The 19,373-nt window shown below is 56.3% G+C and overlaps 1 protein-coding gene across 1 annotated transcript in view; it reads left to right on the plus strand.

Moving 5' to 3' along the window:
- Window positions 1-4,631: 4,631 nt before the first annotated feature.
- Window positions 4,632-19,373, plus strand: part of LOC119566615 — a 69,901-nt gene continuing 55,159 nt past the window's right edge. Inside the window, exons 1-2 of the mRNA XM_037902447.2 lie at window positions 4,632-4,869; window positions 18,711-18,899. Coding sequence (XP_037758375.1) covers window positions 4,641-4,869; window positions 18,711-18,899 — 418 coding nt within the window. The 5' untranslated portion in view covers window positions 4,632-4,640. The remainder of the gene's footprint in view (window positions 4,870-18,710; window positions 18,900-19,373) is intronic.

Consider the following 19,373-nt stretch of genomic DNA (forward strand, 5'->3'; position numbering starts at 1 on the left):
TTTTAAAGTGCTGTGTGGCATTTTCCTTCCCTCCTCCACCACCCCTCCTGGTGCTTCTCTCCTCCACCACCCCTCCTGGTGCTTCTCTCCTCCACCACCCCTCCTGGGCTACCTTGGTAGTCATCCCCCTATTTCTGTGATGAATGAATAAAGAATGCATGAATGTGAAGCAACAATGACTTTATTGCCTCTGACAGCGGTGATCGAAGGGGGGAGGGGCGGGCGGTTGGCTTACAGGGAAGTAGAGTGAACCAAGGGGCGGGGGGGGTTTCATCAAGGAGAAACAAAGAGAACTTTCACACCGTAGCCTGGCCAGTCATGAAACTGGTTTTCAAAGCTTCTCAGATGCGCACCGCGCCCTCCTGTGCTCTTCTAACCGCCCTGGTGTCTGGCTGCGCGTAACCAGCAGCCAGGCGATTTGCCTCAACCTCCCACCCCGCCATAAACGTCTCCCCCTTACTCTCACAGATATTGTGGAGTGCACAGCAAGCAGTAATAACAGTGGGAATATTGGTTTCGCTGAGGTCTAAGCGAGTCAGTAAACTGCGCCAGCGCGCCTTTAAACGTCCAAATGCACATTCTACCACCATTCTGCACTTGCTCAGCCTGTAGTTGAACAGCTCCTGACTACTGTCCAGGCTGCCTGTGTACAGCTTCATGAGCCATGGCATTACGGGGTAGGCTGGGTCCCCAAGGATAACTATAAGCATTTCAACGTCCCCAACGGTTATTTTCTGGTCTGGGAATAAATTCCCTTCCTGCAGCTTTTGAAACAGACCAGAGTTCCTGAAGATGCGAGCGTCATGTACCTTTCCCGGCCATCCCACGTTGATGTTGGTGAAACGTCCCTTGTGATCCACCAGTGCTTGCAGCACTATTGAAAAGTACCCCTTGCGGTTTATGTACTCGCCGGCTTGGTGCTCCGGTGCCAAGATAGGGATATGGGTTCCGTCTATGGCCCCACCACAGTTAGGGAATCCCATTGCAGCAAAGCCATCCACTATGACCTGCACATTTCCCAGGGTCACTACCCTTGATATCAGCAGATCTTTGATTGCGTGGGCTACTTGCATCACAGCAGCCCCCACAGTAGATTTGCCCACTCCAAATTGATTCCCAACTGACCGGTAGCTGTCTGGCGTTGCAAGTTTCCACAGGGCTATCGCCACTCGCTTCTCAACTGTGAGGGCTGCTCTCATCTTGGTATTATTGCGCCTCAGGGCAGGGGAAAGCAAGTCACAAAGTTCCATGAAAGTGCCCTTACGCATGCGAAAGTTTCGCAGCCACTGGGAATCATCCCAGACCTGCAACACTATGCGGTCCCACCAGTCTGTGCTTGTTTCCCGAGCCCAGAATCGGCGTTCCACCACATGAACCTCCCCCATTAGCACCATGATGCATGCATTGGCAGGGCCCGTGGTTTCAGAGAAATCTGTGTCCATGTCCTGATCACTCACGTGACCGCGTTGACGTCGCCTCCTCGCCTGGTATTGCTCTGCCAGGTTCTGGTGCTGCATATACTGCTGGATAATGCGTGTGGTGTTTAATGTGCTCCTAATTGCCCAAGTGAGCTGAGCAGCCTCCATGCTTGCCTTGGTATGGCGTCCGCACAGAAAAAAGGCGCGGAACGATTGTCTGCCGTTGCCCTGACGGAGGGAGGGGCGACTGACGACATGGCTTACAGGGTTGGCTTCAGGGAGCTAAAATCAACAAAGGGGGTGGCTTTACATCAAGGAGTATTTCAGGCAGGACTTCACGGAGGGTTCCAATAAGAAATGGTGCACCTAAGTTATTGTTCTTATTGGAACAAGGAGGTTAGTCTGGCCTCTGATTGATACATGGCTAGATTTACCTCGCTGCACCTTCTCTGTGAGTGACTGCATGTGACCTAGAGGAATGAGTCCCCTAGACGGGGGAGGGGGGGAAGCAAATGAGTACAAAACAAATCTGGTCTATTTCTTGATTTGATCCACTCCATCTATCTTTTACATCTTTGGCTGGCAGCAGACGGTGCAAAAGGACTGCAAGCCATCCTCATCTCTTGCCTGCCCGGCGGAAGACGATGCAATAGGACTGCTAGCAATCCGTATCGCCTGCCTGCTCACCATAAGATGGTTCAATAGGACTGACTGCAGGATGTCACGGAGTCCCCGGGCGATGCTCTGGAACTGCTCCCTACGAAGCCGGTCAGGACTCTGGGGAAGTCTCCTCTCGGGGAGCAGCCTGTCGACAGGACACACAGCTCACCCAGCTTCCACCTTCCTGGGTCTGACCTCGGAGCATTCAGCATCCTCTGCCCCTCCGTGCGCTTCCCACAGCGAGTCCACCCAGGCGGGCTCCTGGGGAAGCCAGAGGGTCCTGCACCCCAACTTCGCAGTCAGACGTGACTCTCAGCCAGCCAGTAAAACAGAGGTTTATTAGATGACAGGAACATGGTCTAACACAGAGCTTGGAGGTGCAGAGAACAGGACCCCTCAGCTGGGTCCATTTTGGGGGGCAGTGAGCCAGACAACCACGTCTGCCCTTCACTCCATGTCCCAGCCAGCCCCAAACTGAAAGTCCCTCCAGCCCCTCCTCCTCTGGGCTTTGTTCCTTTCCCGGGCCAGGAGGTCACCTGATTCCTTTGTTCTCCAACCCTTTAGCTCTCACCTTGCAGGGGGGAAGAGCTCAGGCCATCAGTTGCCAGGAAACAGGGTGTCGGCCATTCTCTGTGTCCAGACCCCTGCACACACCTGCCCTCTAGGGCTCTGCAAGGATCATACACCCCCATCCCACCCCCTAGAGACTTAAGAACTGCATAGGGGAACTGAGTCACCCCCACACTATTCAGAGGAAACATTAAGAACAGTCCCACTTCGTCACACAGGACTAAAGAGAATGACCTGGTCAAGTCACTTCTAATGTAGTCCCTGCGCCCATGTCTGCCCAGACGCTCCTGGCTGACTTGGCCAGGAGCACCTTGGACATGATGATGACGGCTACCAGTCCTACTGTACCGTCTGCTGCCACAAGGCAAGGGGTTGCTGCTGCTGTGTAGCAATGCAGTACCGTGTCTGCCAGCACCCAGGAGACATACGGTGACGGTGAGCTGAGCGGGCTCCATGCTTGCCGTGGTATGGCGTCTGCACGGGTAACCCAAGAAAAAAGGCGCAAAACGATTGTCTGCCCTTGCTTTCACGGAGGGAGGGAGGGAGGGAACGGGGGCCTGACGATATGTACCCAGAACCACCCGCGACAATGTTTTAGCCCCATCAGGCATTGGGATCTCAACCCAGAATTCCAATGGGCAGGGGAGACTGCGGGAACTGTGGGATAGCTACCCACAGTGCAACGCTCCGGAAGTCGACGCTAGCCTCGGTACTGTGGAAGCACTCCGCCGAGTTAAGGCACTTAATGCACTTAGAGGATTTTCTGTGGGGACACACACACTCGAATATATAAAAACGATTTCTGAAAAACCGACTTCTATACATTCGACCTAATTTCGTAGTGTAGACATACCCCTAGTCTGTGAAGACCGAGGCAAAAAAAGCATTGAGTACTTCAGCTTTTTCCACATCCTCTGTCACTAGGTTGCCTCCCCCATTCAGTAAGGGGCCCACACTTTCCCTGACCTTCTTCTTGTTGCTAACATAGCTGTAGAAACCCTTCTTGTTCCCTTTCACATCCCTTTCTAGCTGCAACTCCAATTGTGCCTTGGCCTTCCTGATTACACCCCTGCATGCTCGAGCAATATTTTTATACTCCTCTCTAGTCATCTGTCCATGTTTCCACTTCTTGTAAGCTTCCTTTTTGAGTTTAAGCTCACCAAAGATTTCACTGTTAAGCCAAGCTGGTCGCCTGCCATATTTGCTATTCTTTCTACACATCGGGATGGTTTGTCCCTGTAACCTCAATAAGGCTTCTTTAAAATACAGCCAGCTCTCCTGGATTCCTTCCCCCTCATGTTATTCTCCCAGGGGATCCTGCCCATCAGCTCCCTGAGGGAGTCAAAGTCTGCTTTTCTGAAGTCCAGGGTCCGTATTCTGCTGCTCTCCTTTCTTCCTTGTGTCAGGATCCTGAACTCGACCATCTCATGGTCACTGCTGCCTACGTTGCACTTCTACTTCTACTTCCCCTACTAAGTCTTCTAACAGGAGGAAGTTTGTTGAGCATCTGGTTTTGGGTCTGGGCAAAAACCGATCAGGCCCAATCCGCTCGGCACTTCGGAGCTGTCGGTGTCCAGAACCTCCAAGTCTTCTGAAGAACCATCGCTCAGCTGCTGAAAAATGTACTGTAAGAAATACGTATAAGGCATCTTTGTACTTTTTCATAACATGATTTTAAAACCTTTTACACCGTGTGTCAAGAGACCCCTTCGTGTGCAGCGCACTGGGTTAGTGCCGGGGGCTGGCTGCGCTCACGTCCCCTGACTGCCTCCCCTCCCCCAGGCCCCGCAAGCTGGGCATGGGCCAAAGGGACCCAGGAGTCCTGGCCCAGTGATGAGGGCAAGCAGCAGATTGTGTGTTCCCCTGACAGCTCCCAGAGCAGCGAGGTTACAGAACAGGCCTGGAGCCACATGGTGCCCCAGCAGACCCGGAGAGAAACAAGAGCAGCTCTGACAGGAGTTTCCATCTCCAAGGAGGAAGCTCTTGCACCACATGCAATCTCTGTGTGTCTGGCTGTTTCCTTTCTTCGCTGGTCTCTGCCACGCTGAGCTCACACGGGAGCTGAGCAGAGAGGCAGAGCGCCTGGGGCTGAGTTCTGCCCTGGGGCTGTCTTGGAACATGGCCCTGCAGGTGTCGGCTCTGGCCCTTCTCCTGGCCCTTCCCCCACTGCTGTCTGCCCAGGGAGCAGGACTGCCCAGTCCCAGCCGCCCCAAGACTCCAGGTAGGACCTGACTCAGGCTTTGCTGCTCCCCTGGCTGCAAGTGGCTGCTGGGCTTTGCCCTGTCAGTCTTGCTGCAGTTGTCCCGGGAGGGGGCTGCCCTCTGCGTCCATGCCAGAGCCTGAGGGGCTCAGCGCCAAGCACCGCTCAGAGAGCTGGGGTGAAAGGCAGCTGAGGGTGACGCTGGGGCAGGAAACCATGTTCCTCTGGGGGGGGCCAAGTGAGAGCTGCAGCTGTGCGCCCCTCGGGGAAGCAGGTCCCTCCCCTGGGAGCAGCAGACAGGTCAGCGTCTGTCTCTGGACTGGGGATAAGAAGCCCGGGGAAGTGGGCTTCATGCTACCCTACAAATAGTATCACCAGTTCCCTGCGGGGCAGGTGTGAGTCCCACACGTGGGTGGCGGAGAACCTGTGGGGTTCTGTTTCTTTTCCGGGAACAACTCTGGTACCAGGAGCAGGAGTCCAGCCAGCCACCCTGTGCTCCCTGCTCCCTCTGAGCCATGCAGACCCTCCTGGAGCCCCCAGCACAGTGGGCTCATTCCTGTAACGAGTTCATTGCATTCTCAGTGCCCACTGGAGGGGGTGTACCTGGTATGAGTGATGGGACCATGCAGCAGGGATTCGTTTCCATAGCAGATGCACGTTGACACAGGCGCTGTGCTGTGGGGCTGGCAGCTTTCTGTACGGAGCGCCTGGGAGTGCCCCAGTAAGCACCCTTCTCTGCCGGGGGAGCCTGAACTATGAGTAGCCTCAGCAGAGCTTGTATTTTTGTATAATTTCCATGGATAACAGCAATGCTCATTTCTAAGCATTTTTTCAAATTGATTTAAATTTTCACAGTTTTGGGAAGGGACGGAGGGAGGGTTGGACAATAATTATTTCATGGCAGTAGATGTTGCGATTCACAATGTTAAAGCTTTATAACCATTAAAAACAAACTGTCGACATACAGACTAAATATCCCTCAATCAAACTTTAGTGAGTTCTCCAGCAGCGTTTTACTTCCTTTGCCTAGCTGTACATTTCTATCGTGGCTGGGAATAGCTCTTCCGTCGGTGTGAGTGCGGCGAAATCAACATCTACTGACAAGTACCTATTAAAAACCGCATCCTTCCAAGCCTAGCTACGAGTCGGTGTCCTGCTGGTAGATGGCCGGCTGCGATACCCTGTGGGCACGGTGGGGACCCTCCGCTCAGCAGGGCAGAGTGACTGCGGGCAAGAACCCGGGCGAGGAAGGTGTGCAGGGGGCGTGGCTCACACCAGCCTGTGCAGGCCCAAGCAGAGGTGGCCGGCAGGAGCAAGAAAAACCCCAAGGTCACTGTCCCCTGCCCTTGTCTAACTGTTGATGGCTCCAACCTCCCCCCAGTGCACAGCGCCCCCTGCTGACAGCACCAGCCTGCAGTTCGCAGAACCTGCATCACAGCAATAGGTGCAAAGGGCGGTAACGCCCTACTCAGCCCCACAATCTCGGGAAGAGCCAGCCATCCCCAGGGACGCAGAGCTAAGGTTTCTGGGAGTCCCTGGGTGACTGCGGCTGAGAACTTGGTTTGCCTGGGATGGGGTGTAGGTAAGAGACGGGGGGCCTGTGTGAGTGACAAGGAGATGGATAGAGCTGTCTGACGTCTCTCTGTGTAGCCCAGGGGTTGTGGTTGTGAGCTGGTGCGATTCCTGTTGTGTGTTTGATGCGTTACCTGCTTGTCCTGCCCAGCGCTGATTTGCACCTTGGTTTGGATCACGGGCCTGTAAGCTCCCGCCTCTCCCCTCCGGGGCAGTTGCAATTCTCTGTGTTTTGAGCCCTGAGTTGGGCAGCAGCTACGAAGGCAGTCTGAGAAGCTGCAGAACCCCCCAACCCCACACCTGGGTGATTCCGGCAGTGGGATGGGTCTGGGAGAAGTGATCAGCTCCTGGCACCCTGTGGGTTTGCAGGGAGGGAAGTGAAGCCGATTAGCAGAAGCGAGGAAGGCATGGAAACAGGCAGCTGCCCTGAGAATGCTGATGGGGATGGATTAGTGAAGGCTGGTTGGAGACGCCAGCAGGGGAGAGCGCCAGCAGGAGGGGTGCTGCCAGGGACTGGCTTGGCCAGTGGGTCAGGGGCCACAGGGTGTGATCAAGTCTCCTGTTATCCTGCTGGGGAAGGACAGAAGAGATGTAACAAATCCTGCTGCTCGCATCCTGTGATCCCTGTCAGGGTGACTTGTGCCCTCAATCCCAGCCCAGGTCACCCTGGGAGAGCCCACAGCCACGCACAGGCAAGGACGGAGAGACTGGGATGCTGTGGGGTGGCTTGAGAAACCGAAACATGGGACCTGCCCTGAGAAATGCCAAATGTGATTCCTGGCATAATAGAGAGCGCCCTTTGAGGGGTCTGGTGCTGCCGATACCCTAGGCACAGTGACTGCAACAGCCAACGGCTACAACAAAGATCAGCCCAACACCCCTGTGACGAGTTACCCCCCTCCCCAGGGTGCCACCTGATGTCCTGGGGTACCACTGGGCCCTCCTGTTCCACCAGCCTGGGCTCCCGTACACTGTCCTGCTGAGCCAGGCCCTCAAGCCTCCTCCACACACACACAGGTAGGGACACATGCAGCGGCAGAAAGACACAGACACCCAAATCAGCTCTGCATGGGAAGGCTTCAGCTAAGAAATTGCCCAGCACCCAAGTGCTCACCCCCTCTGGAATGTAAACCCAAAATTGTATCGTCTTGCGCTGCACAGAGAACTGTACAGCGTAAGCTCATGAAATTCACCCCTCCCTCAATGTGGAGAGAGATATGCACAGCTTTTTGCCATATAAGCTTAGATACTAAAGAAACTGGTTACAAGCGGTAATTTCTCACCCTCACTGTTGTTTTAGGCAGTCTGCCGAGGGTCTTTAAGGCAAGCTGCTCTTGCTTGCAGCTCAAAACTCCAGGTATTTCTTTCACAGGCCAGACACCTTCCCAGCCTGGGCTCAGTCCTTCTCCCCACCTTCATCTTTGTTTCTTAGATGATCACCACAGTCATCCTGGGTGGGGATTCAGTGAAGAATGAACCCTGATTAACTCACTTCCCAGCCTTAAATGGGTTTCACATGTGGTGGGTGTCACGGAGTGTGGGGGAGTCCAGGCCCTGCACCCCTCTTCCTGGGATTCACTGAGACTCTCAGCCAGCCAGTAAAACAGAAGGTTTATTGGACAACAGGAACACAGTCCAAAACAGAGCTCGTGGGTACACCCAGGACCCCTCAGTCAAGTCCTTCTGGGGGAGCAGGGAGCTTAGACTTCAGCCCTGGGGTTCCCTGCGTTCCTCCACCCAGCCCCAAACTGAAACTAAACCCACCCAGCAGGTTCCCTGCTGCAGCCTCCGTCCACATTCCTGGGCAGAGGTGTTACCTCCCCCTCCCCCTCCTGGCTCAGGTGACAGGCTCTCAGGTCTCCCGTCCCCAGGGCACATTCCCAGGTCAACACTCCCCCCTCCCTGCTGCGTCACATCGTCACAGTGGGAACCCTTTGTCTTTCAGAGTGATTCCCACCTCCCCAGTGGAAAAATACTGGTGTTCTGTCATGGAGTCCAGTACCAGGTGACTTGATCACATGACCCTGCAGTGTCTAAGCAGCCATGAGCCAGAGGCTGTTTGTAGCATCCCAGGAAAGCTTCTCAGGAAAGTGACTTGTCCCTAGCTAGCCAGGCAGACTGATTGCTGCCACAGAGTGTGGGGGAGTCAGGGCCCTGCACCCCCATCTTCCTGCGATTTATCATGACTTTCAGCCAGGCAGTAAAATGGAAGGTTTATTGGACGACAGGAACCCAGGCCCAAACAGAGCTTGTTGCTACAACCAGGACCCCTCAGTCAAGTCCTTCTGGGGGCCAGGGAGCTTAGACCCCAGTCTTGGGGTTCCCTACATTTCCCCAGTCAGCTCCCAACTCAAAACCCCCTCCAGCCGACTCACCCAGCCTCCTCCCAACTCCTCCTCTAGCCTTTGTCCAGCTTCCCGGGCAAAAGGTGTCACCTCACCTCAACCCCCCTCCTGGCTCAGGTTACAGGCTCAGGTATCATCCCTCCAGTGAAGCCACCCCCTGCTATCCCATCCCCAATGCAGACAGTCCCAGTAAAACTGCCCTGCGGCATTCCCAGGTCAATCCACCCCACTCCCTGCTCCGTCACATCTCTCCCCGCTTCGAGACTGAACTGAGCGGGGTCACTGTGACCAGTGACCTGGGGAAGTTCGGGGCCCCCTCTCCAGGACAGCGCATCCGCTATCAGGTTGGCACTTCCCTTCACGTGGACCACGTCCATGTCGTAATCCTGCAGGAGCAGGCTCCACCTCAGGAGCTTGGCGTTGGCTCCTTTCATCTGGTGCAGCCAGGTCAGGGGAGAGTGGTCGGTGTAGACGGTGAAGTGTCGCCCGAAGAGATATGGCTGGAGTTTCTTGAGGGCCCACACCATGGCCAGGCACTCCTTCTCGATGGCCGCGTAGTTCTGCTCCTGGGATAACAACTTCTTCCTCAAGTACACGATGGGGTGTCTCTCCCCCTTTTCATCCTCCTGCATTAACACCGCCCCCAGTCCGGTGTCGGAGGCGTCGGTGAACACCACAAAGGGCTTGTCAAAGTCTGGGTTTGCCAGAACTGGGCCACTGACCAGAGCCTCCTTCAGCGCCCGGAAAGCCCCCTGGCACTGCTCGGTCCAGACCACCTTGTCTGGCTTCCCCTTCTTGCATAGCTCAGTGATGGGGGTGGCTATGGCGCTAAAGTGGGGCACAAATCTTCGGTAGTATCCTGCCATCCCAATAAAGGCTTGGACCTGCTTTTTGGTGTGGGGAGCGGGCCAGTCTCTGATCACCTCCACCTTGGCTGGTTCTGGATTTAGGAGGCCGCTCCCCACCCAATGGCCCAGGTAAGATACTTCAGCCATCCCCACCTTGCACTTCTCCGCTTTTACGGTCAGCCCAGCCCCCTGGAGTCGGTCCAGCACTTGTCTAACCTGGGACACATGGTCCTCCCAGGACTGGCTGAAGACACAGATGTCATCAATATACGCCACGGCAAAACTCTCCATCCCCCTCAGTAGCTGGTCCACCAGGCGCTGCAAGGTGGCCGGTGCTCCCTTGAGGCCAAAAGGCAGTGTCAGGAACTCATAGAGCCCCAGAGGGGTGATAAAGGCCGATTTCAGCCGGGCATCTGCATCCAGCGGCACTTGCCAGTAGCCCTTTGTAAGGTCCATGGTAGTAAGGTGTGATGAAGCGGGACTGTTCTTAATGTTTCCTCTGAATAGTGTGGGGGTGCCTCAGTTTCCCCTAGGCAGTTCTTAAGTATCTAGGGGGTGGGGTAAGGGTGTATGATCATTGCAGAGCCCTAGAGGGCAGGTGTGTGCAGGGGTCTGGACACAGAGAATGGCCAACACTCTGTTTCCTGGCAACTGATGGCCTGGCCCTTCCCCCCTGCAAGGTGAGAGCTAAAGGGTTGGAGAACAAAGGAATCAGGTGCCCTCCTGGCCCGGAAAAGGGACAAAGCCCAGAGGAGAGGGGGCTGGAGAGAGTTTCAGTTTGGGGCTGGCTGGGGACATGGAGTGAAGTGCAGACGTGGTTGTCTGGCTCACTGCCCCCCTAAAATGGACCCAGCTGAGGGGTCCTGTTCTCTGCACCTACAAGCTCTGTTTTAGACCATGTTCCTGTCATCTAATAAACCTTCTGTTTTACTGGCTGGCTGAGAGTCACGTCTGACTGCGGAGTTGGGGGGCAGGACCCTCTGGCTTCCCCAGCACCCCGCCTGGGCGGACTCGCTGTGGGAAGCGCACGGAAGGGCAGAGGAGGCTGAATGCTCCGAGGTCAGACCCAGGAAGGTGGAAGCTGTGTGAGCTGTGTGTCCTGCAGACAGGCTGCTCCTAGAGAGGAGCCTCCTCCAGAGTCCTGCCTGGCTTTGAAGGGAGCAGTTCCAGAGCATCGCCCGGGGACTCCGGGACAACTGGTGGCAGCAGTGGGATGTACTGCACCCCGCGGATGGTGCTTCCTGCAGTAAGTGACTGGGGAGCAGTAAAACGAAGGGGGATTGACGAGGACCAGGCATGCTGAAGGCTCAGAGAGGAGCGGTTTCGGAGGGCGGTTAATCCCTGGGAGTGTGTGACCAGCGAGAAGGACTGTGCAGTAATGAGGTCTCCCTGGGGACTGCGGTGAGCAGTCTCAGGGGCAAAGGAGCCTGTGGCTTGGCCCTGGGAGAGAGAAGGACTTTTGCAGTAACAGGGTCCCCCTGGGGATTGCAGCGAGCAGCCCCAGGGGCGGAGGAGTCTGCAGCTCGACCCTGGCAAAGAGGTGGTGACCTCGAGAAGGGCTGGCACACGAGGGGTTCTCCCTGGAAACCGTGGGGAGCTGAGAGCACACAGGCCTGTGAGTCCACAGCAACTTGGGAAGAGCGGAGTGATGGCCTGTCACCATCTCCTTAAGAAGGACATTGTAACCCTGTGCAGAAAGAGAGGGTTGAGCGTTGGAAAGTTCACCAAAGCACAGTTCATTGTGCAGCTGGAGGAGGATGACCGCTCTAAGGGACAGATTCCTGACCCCAAATGGGGCTATAGCAGGATCTGGGAGCAGCTGGAGTGGTAGCTAGGCATCGCCAAAACTCCTGTCCCCGACCAGACGAGGGTCTTCACGACCGGGTTCCCCATCAGGGGATCGGAGACGGACGGGATTGGAGCTGAGTCCGAGAGAGCAAGAGGACTGTGAGAGACAGCGAGAGCCCGAGAAAGAGCTGCAGAAGCAGCAGCAGCATGAACTGGCGGTGGGGGAGCGGAGAGGCCTAGGGGACCCCCCAGGGGTGAGTGGGGATAGACCCCGGGGGGCCAGTTCCACAGGGAACCTCGAGACTCAATTGCTGCCCCTGATTAAGGGGGGGGGGGAGATGTGGATGCCCACCTCACTGCCTTTGAGCAGGCTGGCGATTTGAATCAGGGGGACCCTGCGGAAAAGCCCCGGTGTCTAGCTCCCTTGCTGGGTCCCAAGGCCACAGACTCCGTCAGCCAGATGGGTGGGGAGGTGGACAGGCTCCCACTCCTGACCCCAACCTATGTGTCTGTGTGGAGTTTCCTGGGGCCAGGCCCCTCGGACCCCCAGTGGGAGCGGAAGGTGATGGTCAATGGGGAGACATTCCTGGGGTGGAGAGATCATGGGACAGAGAGAACTGTTGTCAGGTCCTGGGTGGTGTAGCCTCAGATGCTGAGGGGCTGTGTGAGCTGGGTGAGGGTCTCAGGGACGAAGCCCCTCGCCCTGCCTATGGCACAGATCCCTGTGCAGACCCAGGAGGGGTCAGGCTGGCTGGTCGTTGGGGTTCTCCGGGATATCGGCTGTGAGACCCTGTTGTGCGGTGACTGTGTCTCTTTGGGACAGGATCCAGACCCTGCTCCTGTAACTGCCAAGGGTTTGAATTTGAATCCAGGGAACCAATCAGTGGAGAGGGAAATGGTCAGTGAAAATGCAGATGACCTGGCTGGCAGGGGGGAGGAGCGGCTAGGCTCAGGCTACCTGCCTGCCTGTAACCAGACCCCTGGGGTTGGGTGGGACAGAGAGATGCTCCCCGCCCGCCTTGCACACCGGAGAGGGGGCTCACGCTGGCTCTGATGCAGTGAGGAAAGCAGCGAGCTCGCTGCCTACCCCCACTGGGACAGCAAGGGCAGCGCTGAGCACAGGGGGAGATGAGACCCCAGCTGAGGGGGGGGAGACACAGGCAGGGCAGGGGATCTGTGGGGAGTGGCAAGGTGCTTGGTAAGGAAAGTCTGGATGAGCCTAGGCAGCCTTGTGAGCTGATGTCTGTGTCTAGTCAGCAGGGTGGGAAGGCGAGGAGAGTGGAAGATGAGTGTCCCTGGACCTTACCTGTTAGCTAGGTGGAGAATTGTGACAGAGAAGGAAATGTGTCTGTGTGTGTCAGGGGTATTGACTTGCCTATGGAGGGAGCTACCCTGATCTCCAAGCAGTTGTCTGTGACCAGCCTTGTGTGCTGGGACAAGGGGAATGAGATCCCAAGCTGTGTGTCTGGTAAAGGAGAAAGTGTGTCCGGCTCTTCTTTGTCTGTGGAGCAGACAGAAGGGGCCTTTCAGCCTGTGATGGTTGAGGGTAGTGCAGTTGTCTCAGAGCTGGTTCTGGATTCAGCTAAAGCCCAGGAAGGGAAGGGTCCTAAGTTTGTGTCTGCTCGGGAGAATGGCCCTGTAACTAGTTTCAGAGTAACAGCCGTGTTAGTCTGTATTCGCAAAAAGAAAAGGAGGACTTGTGGCACCTTAGAGACTAACCAATTTATTTGAGCATGAGCTTTCGTGAGCTACAGCTCACTTCATCGGATGCATACTGTGGAAATTGCAGAAGACATTATATACACAGACACCATGAAACAATACCTCCTCCCACCCCACTCTCCTGCTGCTAATAGCTTATCTAAAGTGATCATCAAGATGTAACTAGGTTGCATCCAGTTTGTGTCTATGTAAAATCTCAGAGACCAGACAATTCTGGTGCTTGTATTTTGCCTGTTGCCAGTGTGTGGCTGGGAAAGGGTGGAGCAACTCTGACTAATCAGGGTGAGATCCTAGCCAGGGCACAAGGAGAGCATGAAGGTGATGTGATTGTGTTACCTACTGAGGGTGTGGAAACCTGTAGCAAGAAGGAAAAGATTCCTGAACTTGTGTGTGGCAAAGGGAAGGAGAATGCTTCCGACCTTTTATCTAGGAAGTCTGTGAGTTTGCCTGAAAAGGGATTGTGTAGGAAGCCGCCGGATGGGCCAGAGGTGATTCTGGATGTAAGGGAGACCCAGAAAGAGTCTGTTGTTGCTCAGGAAAGTGTTCCTCTGGAGCAAGCCCTAGGTGAAGAGGGTAAGGGCAGAATTTCTGGGAGGGGTGAATTGTTGCATAGAAAAGCCCTCGGGAAAGGAATCCTCATGGAGTCTTTGCAAGCAGTTTACTGCCACTGAAGGGTATGAAAGTGATTTAATCAAGAAAGTTTCAGTTCCTAAAAGCCAGAAATTTTCTGTTGTGAATGGATCCACTGACTTTCCTGTTGAAAGATCCAGTGTGGAGAGCTTTGAGAAGGTCTCAGATGAAGTGAAAGCTGTTAAGAAAGTTAAACAGTCCTATAACCAAGTGGCTGTGTTTGGCCAGCTTGTTGGGGAGAAGACCCAATCCCAGTTTGACTCCCTGGGGTTTTGGGGTGGCCAAAGGGCACGGGCCGCATAAACCTTCCCACATGCGGCCTCCAAGTGCTATCGACCACCAGTGACCTAAGGGAGGGCGTGAAACTGGAAGGGCCTGGTGTAACTCCTACCAAGGAATGGGAGAGATGCTGGGGTATCCATGGGAACGTTGGTGGCTTCGAACTTCCCCAGGTCACCAGCTAAAGTGACCCCGCTCAGTTCAGTGTCGAAGGGGGGAGAGATGTGACGAAGTGGGACTGTTCTTAATGTTTCCTCTGAATAGTGTGGGGGTGCTTCAGTTTCCCCTATGCAGTTCTTAAGTATCTAGGGGGTGGGATAAGGGTGTATGATCACTGCAGAGCCCTAGAGGGCAGGTGTGTGCAGGGGTCTGGACACAGAGAATGGCCGACACCCTGTTTCCTGGCAACTGATGGCCTGGCCCTTGCCCCCTGCAAGGTGAGAGCTAAAGGGTTGGAGAACAAAGGAATCCGGTGACCTCCTGGCCCGGGGAAACGACAAAGCCCAGAGGAGGAGGGGCTGGAGGGAGTTTCAGTTTGGGGCTGGCTGGAGACATGGAGGGAAGGGCAGACGTGGTTGTCTGGCTCACTGTCCCCCAAAATGGACCCGGCTGAGGGGTCCTGTTCTCTGCACCTACAAGCTCTGTGTTAGACCATGTTCCTGTCGTCTAACAAACCTCTGTTTTACTGGCTGTCGCTGAGAGTCACGTCTGACTGCAGAGTTGCGGGGCAGGACCCTCTGGCTTCCCCAGGACCCGACCTGGGCGGACTCGCTGTGGGAAGCGCACGGAGGGGCAGAGGATGCTGAATGCTCTCAGGTCTCCCATCCCCAGGGCACATTCCCAGGTCAACACTCCCCCATCCCTGCTGCATGACATTGTCACAGGGGGTCAGCCCAAACTCACGTAGCAGGGCCTTTTTGAACAGTTCATAGTCCCCTGGCCCCGCCCCTTTCATTCGGCTGTACATACCTACGGCTTTGGGATCCAGTAAGGGCATCAGAAACTGGAAACTGTCTGCAGGGTCAACCCTGTGCAGCTCACAGGCATTCTCAAAGGTGTTCAGGAAGCTATCTATGTCCTCCCCTTCCTTACTCTGGGCCAGGATGCACTTTTCAAATCTCCATGCAGTCCTGGGTCCCCCATCACTCACCACAGCCGGGGGTTCGCTGCTCCTCAGCCTGGCCAACTCCAGCTCGTGCTGATGCTGCTTTTCCTGCTCCTCCAGCTGATGCTGTTGCTGCTTTTCTCTTTCTTCCTGCTCCTCCTTTAGTTCCTCCTGCCTCAGCTCCAGCTCTTTCAGTTTTATCTCCCTCTCCCATTCCAGCTGCCTCAGCTCCAGGGATGGGGAGCTCCGCCGGGAGGATCTCCTGCTGGCCGTGGGAGTCACAGTGCCCTCGGTATTCCCTGGGCTCCTCCCAGCCCTTCCCCTAGGTATAGGTAGGAGATGTCCCAGGATGCCCTCGACAGCCGTCTGACCACTCCCAGCTGGGACAGACACTGGTGCCCGCCCTGCATCTGCCAGGCTGCTTCCCTCAGAGACAGGGATCGGTTCATTTCAGCAATCCTCCTCCTCCAGCTGGACAATCAGCTGTTCTTTGGTGAGCTTCCCAAAGCTCAGCCCCCTTTGCCTGCACAGCTCAATGAGGTCGCTCTTAAGGCACTTATGATACATATTCCTGCTGGCCACTTGCAGGCCTGTGTGCTTACAGCTCCCCATGGTTTCCAGGAGGACCCCCTAGTGTGCCAGCCCTTCTCCAGGTCACCACCTCTCTCCCAGGGTCGAGCCGCAGATTCCTCCACCCCTGAGCCTGCTCGCCATAGTCCCCAAGGGGACCCCGTTACTGCAACAGTCCTTCTCGCTGGTCTCACACTCTCAGGGGTTAAGCGTAGCTCCTCCGCTCCCTGAAACTGCTCCTCTCCAACTCTTCAGCACACCTGGTCCCCGTCAACCCCCCTTCGTTTTACTGCTCCCCAGTCACTTACTGCAGGAAGTGCCGTCCATGGGGTGCAGTACATCCCACCACTACCACCAGTTGTTACGGAGTGTGGGGGAGCCAGGACCCTGCACCCCACTCTTCCTGTGATTCACCGTGACTCTCAGCCAGGCAGTAAAATGGAAGGTTTATTGGATGACAGGAACACAGTCCCAAACAGAGCTTGTTGGTACAATCAGGACCCCTCAGACAGGTCCTTCTGGGGGGCAGGGAGCTTAGACCCCAGCCTTGGGGTTCCCTACATGTCCCCAGTCCGCTCCCAACTCAAAACCCCCTCCAGCCGACTCACCCAGCTTTCTCCCGGCTCCTCCTCCAGCCTTTGTCCAGCTTCCTGGGCAAAAGGTGTCACCTGGCCCCACCCACTCCTGGCTCAGGTTACATTCTCAGGTATCCGGAAAAAGAAAAAGAGTACTTGTGGCACCTTAGAGACTAACCAATTTATTTGAGCATGAGCTTTCGTGAGCTACAGCTCACTTCATCGGATGCATACTGTGGAAACTGCAGAAGACATTATATGCACAGAGACCATGAAACAATACCTCCTCCCACCCCACTCTCCTGCTGGTAATAGCTTATCTAAAGTGATCATCAAGTTGGGCCATTTCCTGCACAAATCCAGGTTTTCTCACCCTCCGCCCCCCCCCCCCCCCAAACTCACTCTCCTGCTGGTTATAGCCCATCCAAAGTGACCACTCTCTTCACAATGTGAAGGTATCATCCCTCCAATGAAGTTGTGAGGATGTGACGCAGCAGGGAGGGGGGAGTGTTGACCTGGGGATGTGCCCTGGGGACGGGAGACCTGAGAGCCTGTCACCTGAGCCAGGAGGGGGAGGGGGAGGTAACACCTCTGTCCGGGAATGTGGACGGAGGCTGCAGGAGGGAGCCTGCTGGGGGGGTTTAGTTTCAGTTTGGGGCTGGGTGGAGGAACTCAGGGAACCCCAGGGCTGGGGTCTAAGCTCCCTGCTCCCCCAGAAGGACTTGACTGAGGGGTCCTGGGTGTACCCACAAGCTCTGTTTTGGACTGTGTTCCTGTTGTCCAATAAACCTTCTGTTTTACTGGCTGGCTGAGAGTCTCAGTGAATCCCAGGAAGAGGGGTGCAGGGCCTGGACTCCCCCACACTCCGTGACAGAAGTCATCCCCTGCTATCCCATCCCCAATGCAGACAGTCCTAGTAAAACTCCCCTGTGAGATTCCCAGGTCAATTCACCCCACTCCCTGCTCCATCACAATCGCATTCTGTCTTGTGGGCGTTCCCCAGGTGCAAACACTTTTGTAGTTCAGATGTATCGTCCATATTCCTAACTTTAGATACAAAAATGATACGTGCATTCAATAGGATAATAATATTCAGTAAATCATCACCTTTCCAATGATATCTCACCTGACCTATCATGATTATGACACAATCATATCCTGATATTGCTATGAAAAATATGGGAAACCATGTCACAACCCCTACCCCAGGGACAGGCCATGCGGGGTTCAGGAGTAACTGTACCCTGCACTGTACCCTCCTGAGGCCTGGCACTGGGGACACTCCTCCCTTCCCCCTATGTCCTGAGGGCAAGGATGCCCTGGCTGGCACACAACACCCAGCTGAGCTCCTTGCTTTGTGTGTGATCTCCCTGGGGCCCATCAGGGCACAGGCGGGGTCAGGTACAGCCTGGGAAGAGGGCCATGGGAGCTTGTCTGAATCATTCCCTTGGAGGCAGAGTTTGGATAAATAAACTTGGGATCAGCAGAGCAGCTGCAGCCTGGCACCATTTATGGGGAGGACCTGAGCCAGCCCTGGGGCTCCCTTCTCCTGCCTGGCAGCACAGCCCCAAGGACCCACGTGACTCGGACCTCCTTTGGGCACGGCAACCCCCAGCTAGTGATACACTCTGCAGGGCTGGTGGGGGACGCTGTGCACCCACCCTGCCCCTGGGGCGTCCCCACCCCCGGCAGATCAGCCACTCTCTGCTCCCTGCCCATCCAGATCCCACCCCTCCTCCCAGGGACGCTTCTGCAGGGTGCGGGGTGGGGAGGGTACCTCCTCTCCTGTGCAGGTCAGGGAGCTCTCTGCATGGAGACCCCCCTGCACACACACGTCCGGGAGGGGCTCTGGGCCAGAGAGATGCAGACAGATAGGCTCTGATTTACCCCCTGCAGCCTCGAGAAGGCAACGGGGGTGCTCTGGGTTTGCCCCTGGCAGCTAACGGAGGGGGACTTTGATAGGAACAAGTGTGGACTGAACTGGGTGCTGCTGTCTGCTCCCTGCACTCACCTGGCTCGGGTGGATTCTCATCCCCTCCCCTACCTGTCTGAGAGGCAGCTCTTGGGGCAGGGACCTGCCTGTGCAGGGCCTCTCCCTGCTGAAGCCGGGCAGTTAATCCCGCCATGTTCAGGACCAATCTAGGGCCAGGGGGCCAGGAAACATCCTGTCCCCGGAGCTTCCACAGGGAACTGCTGAGGACGCCCCCGGCTGGGCTCTGTCACCTCTGGGTGCTGAGGCCCTTCTCTGACCTGACCGGTGCCCCCAACCTGCCACCCTCTGCACCACTGGGGGCACTGGGAGCAGGTGCTGCTGCTTGGGCCCTTCCCGGGGTGTTTCCTCGGACTCCGGGCAGGCCGCAGCGGCGCTAAGGGGGTGAGCAGGCTCCATCTCCAGCCAGGCCTCAGCCTCTTGTTCCCCCCGTCACAGACACGTGCAGGAAGGAGGGAGCCTGGACCACGAAGGTGACGTTTCCCTCCGAGCCGACGGCGTTTCCGGTCAATGGCACGGTGCAGGTGACATGCACCGAGAAGCCTGAATCCGGGCCGTTCCCTGCAAAATGCAGAGAGCTGAAGGACCGCGGGGCAGTCTGGGATATCAGCGGAGTTCAGTGTCTCAGTGAGTGTGCGGAGCCTGGTACACCCCCCGTGCCCACCCCCCGGGCATGGGGCCAAACCTCCCCAGCCAGCCCGGGCATGGGGCTGCCGCCAGTTCCGGGCAGGAAATGGCCAGGGAAACCGGGCCGGTGATAACCAGCCCCTGGAGATCAGTGACGTGATGCTGGGGCTGGGAGACCTGGGGGTGGGAGATCTGGGAAGCCGTGACAATGGGCAGAGAAAGGGGGACCCCACTCCCTCAGCCTGCTGAGGAACCCCTCTCAGGGCTGTCACCGTGGGCCCTCCCCACAAACACAGGCTTCCCCCCCCTGGTGCACATGGCTCTCCACCAGGCCCTGAGGCGGCTGCTGGCGGCTGTGGCCGCAGCCTGGCAGGAGTCTCCGCTGGGCACTGCTGGGCAGCTCTGCGAGGAGCGAAGCCCTGAGGCCTGGGAACGGATCTCAGCATTTCTCAGGGTGCTTCTTCCAGCACCGCT

Source organism: Chelonia mydas, chromosome 5, assembly GCF_015237465.2.
Source record: "Chelonia mydas isolate rCheMyd1 chromosome 5, rCheMyd1.pri.v2, whole genome shotgun sequence".
In the NCBI taxonomy this organism is placed as follows: domain Eukaryota; kingdom Metazoa; phylum Chordata; order Testudines; family Cheloniidae; genus Chelonia; species Chelonia mydas.